The sequence below is a fragment of the Corvus brachyrhynchos genome, unplaced genomic scaffold (genome assembly GCF_000691975.1).
Source record: "Corvus brachyrhynchos isolate BGI_N302 unplaced genomic scaffold, ASM69197v1 scaffold220, whole genome shotgun sequence".
Lineage (NCBI taxonomy): Eukaryota > Metazoa > Chordata > Aves > Passeriformes > Corvidae > Corvus > Corvus brachyrhynchos.
In genome coordinates this window covers 5,768,325-5,779,632 of record NW_008236209.1, presented here as the reverse complement: position 1 = coordinate 5,779,632, position 11,308 = coordinate 5,768,325, and the positions used below count along the sequence as shown (strand labels likewise).

Below are 11,308 nucleotides of genomic sequence, written 5' to 3'. Positions count from 1 at the left end.
TACTCGGTCAGATCCTGCCTGACGGACTGCAAGGTACGAGGGGGCGTCTGGGGTGAGCTGGGCCACGGGACTTAGTAGCGTGGGGGTACCGCGGTCTCCCTGCTCCCATGCCTACCCACAGGCTGAGGTCTCCCTCTGCTCCCCAAACCTCTCCTGGCAGTGGTGGTGGGACAAGTCTGGAGCCCTTGGGAAGGCTGGGACCAGGTGGTGGGACAGAGAAGGCACAGCAGAACTTGGCTGGAATGAGCGCTCCCACATCCCTTCACACCTGTGCACACAGAGGCAGCTCCCGACATCCCACTCCCAGCACTCTGTTCTCAACACTCTGCTCCCAACACCTCAATCTGAGCGCCCAGCTCATGACATCCCACTCCCAGCACTCAATCCTGACACCGCAATCCTGACATGCCATCTCAATCCAAGCACTTCATTCCCAACATCCCAATCCCTACCAGCCTCACCCACACTCCTTTCCATGTGCACCCCTGTGCACACAGGGGCCGAGCTGGGACAGGTGTGGGGCCCCTCACCTCTGCCTCAGACCTGCTGCTGTTCCTCGGACAGCCCAGGGTTCTGCCTGGCTGTCATTAGACCAGCAGTGACCTGAGATGAACCATGGTGCCAGGGCCCCTTCCCTATACACAGCAGCCCTTTTCCAGCTCTTCCGCCCTTTCTGCCCAGGGAGCTGGTGCAGGCATGCTGGGATGTGCCTCCCAGCTTGGTGTTCCCCCCAGTGTCACTGGCTGTCCCCAGCCCCAGGGCACAGTCCATGTTCTGAAAGCCCATGGGTTGGTTGGCCCCCAGCATCAATGGGATTGAGCCTCAGCATGGAGCCATCTCCTCTCCCAAATGAGAGTTGTGGTCAGATCGCCATCAGAGCCCCCAGTGTGGTTCTGCTGGATGCTCCGTTCTTACAAGCCTGTGGTGCCTCCAGCTTCCACCTGCTCCGAGCTGCCTGGCTCACCTGTGCACGCTCCCTCCAGACATCACTTCTGGGAAGTGCAATGGTCTCCATAGCTAAACCTGCTTCTCTTTCTCGGAGCTGTGTCTTGAGATGTGTGACAGCAGTGTCCCCACAGGGATGGTGGCAGAGCTTCCTCCCTGGTAGTATGACTGGGTTGACTGCTCCTTTTCTGGGACAGGAGTTTTGAGGGACACCTGGAGTTGCAGGGCAGCTCTTGGAGTGATGTTCTTGCCCTGGGAAAGTGCAGGAGCAGCAGCAAGAGCAGCTCTGGGACACTGAGGTGGTGTCTTACACCAAGGGCACATTGGTGAGATCCTGGCCACTACAAGGGTCGCTTTTGTGAGGAGCTGGATTTGAGCAGTAGCTTGTGCTGGCATTCTGGGCCCCGGCCAAGCCAGGTAATTACAATCTGCTTGCCCAAATTCCCCCTGTGGTTTCCAAGGGACGTAGTATTCAGCCTGCTCCAAGTAGTTTGGTCCCGCTGCTCCGCTTCTGCAGGGAGTTCGGTGCTGTCCATTGTGCTGCTCCTGCTCCCAGGGGCCCAGCAGGATCAGGGTCTCCCTGTGCTGTGTCTGGTGGAGCACAGACATTCCAGCTTCAAGCTTAGCTTCCATCTCTGCTGGGAGACCCAGAGAGAAAAGTGAAAGAGGTGAGAAAATAATCGTTATGTTGGGACTCCACAGTATGTAGAAACAGAGCTGTGCTTCGATGAGTCTCCATTAAGTGTGCCTGGGTTTAACATCCTTGATGGGAGAGCAGGAAATGTGCTTGGGAGATGCAGAACTGGAGGCAGTGGCAGGACTCGTCCCTCTGATCTGGTTCTGTGTTGTGTCAGTGCATCCCTAGAGCATCTGTGAGCTCCAGCCTTGCATTCCACAGGCAGCACTTGGGAAGCAACAGGAGGCACGAGCAGCAGGGACAACCTGTGCACGCTCCTCTGGGCCACCTGTGGGGAAGTTCCCGTGGGAGTGCCCGAGTCTGCTGCTCCCACCAGAGCCCTCACAGCTCCCATCCTTTTGGTCACTCCTGAAAATCAGGCTGCTTAATTCAAGGCCATTCACTCCATATTTAGGTGCCTTACTCCAGCCTTTCACATCCATGAGACTCAGCTTTTTCCTCTTAGTGGCTGTTCCCCATCTGTGAATTGAGACTAGTGCCAGACCCCTCCAGCATTGTGGTGACGAGCGAGTTTTGGCCTGATTTCGAGTCCTCTGGACCTGAGCAGGGACTGCATTTACTCATTGCCCTGGAAAAATGTGGCTGGCAGGATTTTTGAAGCAGTGTGAGTTTGTAATTCCTGTCCAGATGCTGGATAATACCTGTTTGTGAGGAATGGCAGAGCTACTGCTCGATGGTGATAACATCTGAGAGCAAATAACAGGAAAATAGGAGAAGAGTGGAGGAAAACAGACTGGAATGTGCAGCTTGGCCAGTGTAAGAGCTCCTGCAGAGCCCTCACAGCAGGATTCTGGCTGCAGGAACTCTGGAGCTGGAGAAACAGGATTTAAAGGATAATTCTGGGACACGGGACCATGGGAGCAGGGCTGTGCATGGAGAATTAGTGCTGCTTCCCATTTGCATCCCTGCCATTCCGTAACAGCAGCTGGAAAATTGAAGATGGGGAAGCACAGCAGCTCCAGCTCACCTGCACACAGCTCCCCTCTGCAGAGCCACGGATCCCTCTGGAATTTAGTCCCTAAGAAGTGTGGCTCAATAGACAGCTCACAGGGAGCTCTGTGGCAGCCCAACCACTCCGGTGATTTTGGCTCTTTATTCCATCTGATTTCAAAACACAGCAACACCAAATCCCAATCAGAGCTGCCAGTTCCTTCCTCAGCAGCAGGTTTGACCCCGAGCTAAAAATTTGGAAGTGTGTGAGTGTTGTGGATTGGATTCAGGAGACACATAATTCCTTGTTAATAAATCATCCTGAGAGCTGTGCTCATGTTTGGGGGGGAAAGGCAGGTGCTGCCAGGAGGGGAAGCAGCATTCTAAGCATCCCAAACCTGGATCTGTCTGTGCCTGGAGGCTGGGGAAGATTGGACCAAAGTCTCCCTGGGAGATAGGAATCCCATGAAATGGTGGGGTCCGTGTGTAATTCAGATGCTGAGATTACTCAGTGCTGTAATACTCTTCCTTTTTATTCTCTGCTTGGGGATCATTCCTGGGCAGATCCCACCTTCTGCATATGTTGTTATTCCCGTCAGCTTCCAAATCATTCCCTGGAAATGTTTTACTTGTTACTCTTGCAGCTAACCCCAGAAATCCCCTGTGGCTGAGAGACAGTGAACCATGAAGATGCACTTCTGGGGTTTATTGTTTGCATTTCCCATTTGGTGGGATTTTGGGGGTCTGGCTCCCACAGGGACCCTCATGGACAGGGGCTCTGGCATCCTGTGGGACAGGAGGGAGAGAGGGAAGTGGGTCCACACGGTCTCAAACAAGGTTCATCTTCTCAAACACATTTCACCTCTTGCTGTGAGGATCTGCCTGCCAGCTGGTGTGTTACGGTGCTAGGTAGGGATGATGTGGAGAAAAGGTGGAGAACGCCTGTGTTTTTCTGAGCATAAGAGGGAAAAGTCATTAACTGAGTTGGGAGCAGCTGCCAGCCACCTCCATCTCACCTGTTCCTGTGTGACTTGTACCCTTTGTCACTGCAAGGCACAATGAACTTGGTGCACTGAGCAGTTGTGGGGACACTTTGGAGCGTCCTCCAAAGGGGTTTGAGGGGGTCATGACCTGGGGACATGGATATTGGACTCGAACAGCCATCAGGAAATGTGGGACAGCAGCAGCACTCAAACTGTCAGCCCAGGCTTTGCAGGACTTAGTGCAGGAGGAAATCACAGTCCCTCCAAAGCAATGCCCTGAGGGATGCTTAGGGCTGGTTTGTGCCTTTTTCCTATCTTTCCAAACAGGAAAAGAGCAGTGTTGCTCTGGCTCAGACGCCAGATGAGAGCTTTGCTCGTGCCAAGGCCGAGCTCTTCGTGCTGGCTCCCGCCCCAACAGCTCCCAGAAGTGCCCCCTCCCACCGGCCCCGGGGCAAATCAAGATCTATGGGACAAAGCCCGCAGAATTAAGGAGTCATTAGGCCTCGAGAAACAAAGCTGTGGAGAGAGAAGGGCTGACAGGCAGGAGGGGGCCTGACAGGCTGGACAGGACCTGTAGCATCTCAGATGTGATTAGATTATCAGGTTTTTCTGCACATGGGCCCGTGGCTGTGGGATCTGGTTCTGCACCTCTGGTTTTCCTGGTACCTCTGGCAGGGCAGGATTTCGCTCCCAAGGCTTTGCTGGTGTTTCTGTGCCGCAGGTGCGCGGTGATGTGGTGAGAAATGGAGGCTGTTCCTGCTCTGGCATCACCCCTGGCACAGCCCACGTGGAACAGGGAGAAAATCCCCAGTGCCCAGGTTCAGCACCCTCTGGGGTCCTGTTTTCTGGCTCTTGTTTAACTGGGAATAGCATCAGCAATCAGCATCCCTACAGAGCATCCCTCCCTGTGGAGCATCCTCTGGAAATCCAAGCCTACTGGGGCCAGGAGCTTTGGGAACACCATGTCTTGGGGTTATCCCAATGCCAGGGATGCCTCTTGGGGGAACCAAAGCAGCGTTTTACCTTCACAAAAGTAGCTCAAGTCGAGTTTATTTGGGCTTGGCTTATCCAAAATGCTGCTCAACCTGGTGCACTCCTGCTCTGAGCCTGGATGGCTCCTTGCACAGAGGGAAGGTCCCTTGAGAACCACAGCAAAAGTGGTTTCACCAAAACCTTGTGCTTTTTTGAGGGAGTTGCTTTAGCAATGAGCCTTCCAGAGAATCTGTGCATGGGTGACTGCAAAGCTGCACCTGGGACCTGGTCCCCTCTGAGCATTTGGTGCACCAGGAGCAGCAGCACCTGGGAGGGGAGGAGCTGCTCCCACACATCGTGTCAGCTCCAGAGCTTCTCCTCCAGAACCAGCCTGGCCAGTGAGGCGTTTCATGAGGTGAAGAAAGGTTCCAGCATGAATTCCAAAGTAATTCCAGCAGATCAGCGCAGTCATTTGGCAGCTTGAGCAGGAGCACATGCACGAGCTTAGCCAAGTGTGCGGCTCCGTGTTCCCCACCCATTCCGTGGGAGCAAAGGGAATTTTTTGCAGCCCTGTGCAAAGATGTGATTCAGTTGTATAAAGAATTTGGGCCAAAGGACTGTGGTGGGTTTGGTGTGCAGGTGCTGTGGCTGCAGCCTCTGGCACAGCCCGGTTCCAGTGCCTTGTGTCTGCTACTTCCTCGATGCTTGAAAACTGAGATCAAGGCTTGGAAAAGAGGAGAAACGAAAACTGAACTGATGGAAGGAGTTTTCCCTGTGGAAAAAAAGGTGTAGAGGTGTCAGGAATGCACCAGTGGTACCTGGGTCTTTTGGGAGGGCCGCAAGCCAGGAGGGAATGGGGATGCTCAGATGGTGCTTGGACAGTCCTGAGTTTAACTTGGGGTTGAGACATCTCAAGCTGCCTGGGAGTGTGTGATGGGCTGGAGGCCGGACCCACACAGGTGCTGTGGAGTGAAGCAAAGGGTGCGAATGGGAGGGATTGATGGGGGATTTGGGTGGTGCTCAGCTGCCTCCTTTGCGCTGGTTGTCTGTCAGTCCTTGTTGTCTGCCTGTCCTCACCCGTGTCCGTCAGTGGTGCTGCAGGGAAAACCCACAAGTTCCTCAAGGCAGCAGCAGGTCTCCCTGGAGCAACAGGCAGATCAGCAAGTGGTGCAGGGACAGCGAGGGAGGGTGAGATCTGTCTCCATCAAACTGTCACCAGCAGAGCTCCAAGTGCCGCAGGCTCCGGCGCCGGTTCCTGCTCCGTGTGCTGCCAGCTGTGCCTGCTGCCGTCAGTGCCGGATGCAAGCCCAGGTTCTTCTCCATGTGTGCCCATCCCTGGGCACGGGGACTTCACCAGCAGGGTGGAAGGAGCTCCTCAGAGATGCCACCTCAGCAGCTGGAGATGGAAAGTATCTGGCTGCTCTGTGGGGCGCGGGAAGGCTCTGGGAGTCGGGAGCTCAGCAGCGCGTGCGGTGATATCGGCAAAATGTGGGTGCTGGGAAAACAGTACGACCCCCAGCCCCCTTGCTGTGCACATCCATTGTCACAGGCTGCCTGTGGTGGTCCAGATCAGGGTTGTCTTGCCACGCTGCTATTCCTACCAGACAGTGATTCGTGCTCCCCGTGGACAAAGGGATGTGCCAGTGCCATGGTGACTTCCAGCCCCACATGCATCCCAGGGAGAGGAGGCAGCACCCCCCCACACCAGCACCGGGAAGTGGGAGAGGATGCACAGTGTGTCTGCTTGAACCCAGCTGGACCTGCCCTCACAATGGGCTTCTCCTGGTCCCTGCCTGAGGGCAGGATTCTTTTCCATCCGGAAAGGAGCCGTTCATGCCCAGCGGGGATCACACATGGCCTGGCCTGACCCCAGCACCTGGCAGTGCTAAGGATCACACACAGAGAGGGCTCAAAACATCCCATGGCCCCAGGCCTGTCCCTAGGGATGTCCCACAGGTTTTTTCTCTGCTGCGGGCTCCAGAGCTGCCCTCCAGGGTGGGAGGCAGGCAGGCAGCAGAGGCAGGATGTACTTGGCTGTTTTCCTGCTGTCACTGGGATGCCATTAGGATGCGACTCATGCCTGGCTCCACGCAGGAGCTCGGCTCTGCTGTCCTTTGAAGGGCAATGACTCAGGGACAGCAGATCTGTGAATGAGACACAGAGGCTGCCTGGGCAAGAAGTAGCCATCTGTCCACGCTGCTCCAGCCCCATTCCCGCAGGCAGAGCTGGCAGCTGCCTGCCTGGGATGGCTCGGCTGCTTCAGTCTCACTCCTCTTCCCAGCTCCTGGCTTTTCCCTGGGGCCTCTCTCCCAGCCATGCTCCTGGGGTGTCACAGGAGGAGTCCCCCAGATGCTGCCAATGTGGCCACTTTGTTAAAAAAGCAGCATGAAATGGCCTCACCTGGCAAGGAGTTGGTTTTCCAGAGCCCTGCCTGCGCCAGCATCCCGGTGTTCCTGGTCCTGGCTGGAGAAGGAAAAGCCACCTGCCCTGCTCATCCTCTCAGGAGTAAAAGATACACGTGTTTGGCGTCTCGGCTGGAATCTTATCGCTGCACGGCAGCTCTGCAGCGCTGCTGGTGGGTGGAGGCTGCAGATGGATGGGAGAGCGAAGGTAGAGCTGGAGAGGTGGCCTGGAAGTGGCTGGGATGGGGGTTTTCCTGGTGAGGGGTGTGCCAGCTCCTGGGTTTGCCCAGACCGGGGAGCCTGGACCACCCTGTGCCCGCAGGCACCCAAGCGTTCCCTACTGCTGGTGGTTAACAGAGGGAGAGGAGGCAAGTGGAACTTTCTTGGAATTTTCTGAACAGGCGCAGTTTGGGAAGGACTGAACAGTGCTGGCAGAGCAGGAGCTGTGTTTCTGTCTTTAATGTAATGAGTTCAACCCTCTTCAGACCTGGGCATCTTTCTGACCTGCTCTTGGTGTTCAGTGTCTTCTTCCTCGGAGCTGGTTGTCTTCCATGTCATTTTCCATGGAGCTGGATGTGGAGAGGAGGAGTCCACAGGGGTCTCTGCCTGTGTGTGCAGGAGCAGTGTTTTCCTGCCGTGCTGTGTTGTTTGTTTGTCATCATTCCTTGCTCTCCCATTCAAATGAGACTGTCAGGAAGCACCAGGGGTTCTGGGATGCCAACCTGACTCGGAGCATGGTCCTGGGACGGCTCTCTTGCTCATGGGAATGCAGGGGAAGCACTTCCACTCCGCAGAGCATAATGAGGGAGAGGGACGGGGAGAGGGAGAGGGAGAGCCTCAGCCTGTCCTGGGCTTGGCAGCAGTAAGGGCGCTTCCCTGCAGTAGCGCATCCCTTGGGATTGGCTGCCTGAGGAGTGATGCCAACTGGGAGCGCCTGCCTGCTGCTCACCACAGGGACTGAGAGTTATCCTGGGGCTTTCCTCCTCTGGAAGGGAGCGGGAGATCTCTGCAAGTGGTGTTGAGCCAGGGATAGAAAACCAGAGGTTGTGGCTTTCGGGTCTGACACGAGCCATGGCCTGTTGTGTGGAGAGCAGTAGGAGCTGCCAGGAGTGCTGATAAGCATCTCAAAATCATCTTTGCCTGCATTCAAGGGACCTGTGGGCACAAGCTGATGTGGCTGTAAGGCCCAGCGTGAGCATGGAAAACTGTGCACTTCCCTGTGACCATGGAAGGTGCCCAGGAGGCAGGATGCTCCTGTCTCCCCTCTGCTTGCGCCATGAGGGAGCTGGGATGGGCCAGATCCTGCTGCTCGCCCCTCTCCGTGGGGTGCACAAGGATGACATGAGGGACCAGGTTCCTCCTGCTGCCTTACACCCTGTCCCATTCCCACTTGTGCCAAGTGGGACCTCATGGGATGCTGTGCAAGGGCCTCCTGGCAGAGTGCAGGATTGGGCCCTTCCATAGGCATTGGATGCAAGACAGCTCTGCTGTGACAAGCCCTTGCTGGGATGGACACTCACACCATCCTGAGAACAGTTTTCCAACCTCACCACTTCCTTGGAAGGGGGATGAGCAAAGAAACTTCTCCCTCGCCCCCATCACTGGTGGGTAATTTATGGCTCGTGGCACTGAAGTGTCTCGCCTTAATTTTTTTATATCCTATCTAATGTAACAGGATGTTCTCATTAGCTGTATAAATGTTTAATCCACTTTTGAATCCTGCTAAGCCCGTGGCTGCAGCAGGATCTAATGGGAGTGAATTCCTCAAGCTATCCTAACGGATTGCAGGGACCTCACTTTCCCTCTGTCCCCAACTCCATCGTGTTCAGCTTCAGTTTTGCAGAGGTCTTTAATTACTTTTTTAACTAATTGGGCTGGTAGGATGGGCTGCTAACTGACCCACTGGTCACTGCAGCCTCACTGGGGGCTGGCAGGGGAGGGATTCTCCAGGCTGGAGCTGCTGGAGCGAGTCCTGAGGAGGCCACGGAGCTGCTCCGAGGGCGGACTCCAACACAAGAAAGGTGTTGGAATGCCTCCAGTGGAGCCAGGCTGGGAGAGCTGGGGGTGTTCACCTGCAGAAGAGAAGGCTCCAGGGAGACCTTAGAGCCCTTTCCAGTGCCTAAAAGGGATCCAGGAGAGCTGGAAGAGGGACTTTGGACAAGGGCCTGGAGGGACAGGACGTGGGGAATGGCTTCCCACTGCCAAAGGACAGGGTTAGATGGGATATTGGGAGGAAGTTCTTTCCTCAGAGTGTGGCAAGGCCCTGGAACTGCAGGCCTGATCTCCCTCCTTCCCCCCTGGGGCATGGCCATGTGGTGTCACAAGGACAGAGCCCTCCAGATGCCAAGGAGAGCTGCTCTCTCCCTGGCCACCAGCTGTTTGTCTCTGTCTCCCGGTGTCCACCCCTTTCCCACACAAACCTCCACACTCCATCTGGCCTTGCCTTCCTGACCAGCTGCTCTTCTCCTCTCTAAAGCCCAGCCAAGACCCCTTCTTGAAAGGGGAGCACAGAGTGGCAGCCTGGATTAACAGCAGCCTGGGAATGCTGGTCCCTCTGGCCTCGCCGTGCTCCCGGGCTGGGATCCTGGGACAGGGACTGTCTGTGCCTGGGGTCTGGCAGCAGTGCCCACGGGCAGCCCACCATGGCTGGGCCACCGTGTCCCAGGCACTGCCTGTAAAGGGGACACACCCAGGCTGTGAGGAGGGGGGACTGAACAGGAGACTGACATCAGGAATGCTGGGATGAGAGCTCACATCTGTGAGCAGAGCACTGTCACCCTGTTCTCACCCCCCTTTGAGAGAGGATGCATCTACCCTGAGGTGGAGTCTGATAATGAAATGGAAATATTCCATGGGAATTGGGATGTTTTCTGGCAGTGATCTGAGATCAAGAGCCTCCTGCAGTGGGCTGGGGGCTGTAGGAGTGGTTGGGCAGGGCTGGGTGGCTGGACAGGCCAGATCCCAACCTGTACTGGGAAAAGTGGGAGCTGTGGTGGGAGGCAAAGGGCTGCAGACACTGCTGGGCAGGGACATGGACCTGTGACACGCATGGAGACAGGCAGTGGCTGTGGAAAGCAGGAGGGCCTGGCAGTGGTCACTGCCTTCCTGTTCATCCAGCTGTGCCATTAATTACTGTGATTAATCAACAGGCACAGGCACATGGCCATGTTGGGATGCCACATGCTCTGCCCCTCAGCACAGGAGCTGCCAGAGGTGTCCAAAGCAAGTCCACAAGCTCTGCTCTTCCAGGGAATGCTTCCTGCTTTGGTACAGCCACGAGTACAGGCTCTTCCTTCCCGGGTTTGTTCCAAGGGGAATGTGGCATGTGCTGGGATGAGACCAGGCTTTTCCCTGGGCTCTGCACACAGCAGCCCTCGCTGCCATGAGCAGATGAGCAAAGCCAGGAGGTGACTGTGACTGTGGTGTCTGTCCCCTGAGAGCATTCCCAGGGCTGGGAGCTGGCACTGCCACCTCCTACCAGAGCTGGGAGCTGGCACTGCCACCCCCTGGCCCATCACCTGTGGGTGCTGACGGTGTGCATGTGGTTGCAGAGACAGGTTGGGGTGCTGGTTCTCCCATCCTTTCCTACTCCAGTTCTTCCCAAGGCACGTGTAGAGCTGCCTGATACCGTGACATAGTGTGACAGCTGTTACCTGGGTGTTGAGTGTGTCAGGTGTGTGAGGGTCACACTTTAAAGCTGTTTTCTCTTCGTTTTGAACAATGAGCACTTGGGGCATTGTGTGTCTCAGACTGGGTTTGAGTGGCTTGGAGGGGGAAATTTGGGCCTTTTCCCTCTAAAATAAGGAGCATTCAGACAGTCTCTTTAATCCAGGATCTAGGAATTAAAGCTAAAATGCCTTATTTTTAAAATGAAAACTAAAAGTTTTAAGCTTTATCAGCTGCTTCATGAGGTGATTGAATGGTGAGTAAGTAGCTCTGACAATTTTCTTCCCGGTAATTTGGGAGTGACTTCATCACTGAGGTCAAGGGATATGTTCTGATCCTGCAGGATGTGGGTGGGAAGCCACAGTTTGGGAGCACAGGGGATGTTTCACTGCCCAGAACCATCCCTGAGGATGAGCCTGGTCAGTGGATCCGGACCCCGCTGTGTCCGGAACAGCACACAGCAAGCGGGATGCAGGCGGGTGTCATGGATGGGATGGCTGGGGGGGAACTTCTGGGAAAACCAACCCTGGAGAGGGGCAGGCTGCAGGACGGTGGAGAGCCTGGAATGGGCACGTGCCAGCCAGCCCAGCAGCTCCATGTGGAGTTTCCAGTGGTGTTTGAGGAACACCCGCTCTGGTCAGGATTCCCACCAGTGCCATTCCCTGCAGCTGGCGTGCATCCATCCCTATTCCCATCCACGGCCCAGGCATTCC

General features: G+C 55.7%; 1 protein-coding gene across 1 annotated transcript in view; it reads left to right on the top strand.

The window, feature by feature from the left end:
• FAM155B (family with sequence similarity 155 member B) overlaps positions 1–11,308 on the top strand; it is a gene marked incomplete at its 5' end in the record, with an annotated part of 22,203 nt that continues 10,895 nt past the window's right edge. Inside the window, one exon of the mRNA XM_017741831.1 lies at positions 1–33. Coding sequence (XP_017597320.1) covers positions 1–33 — 33 coding nt within the window. The remainder of the gene's footprint in view (positions 34–11,308) is intronic.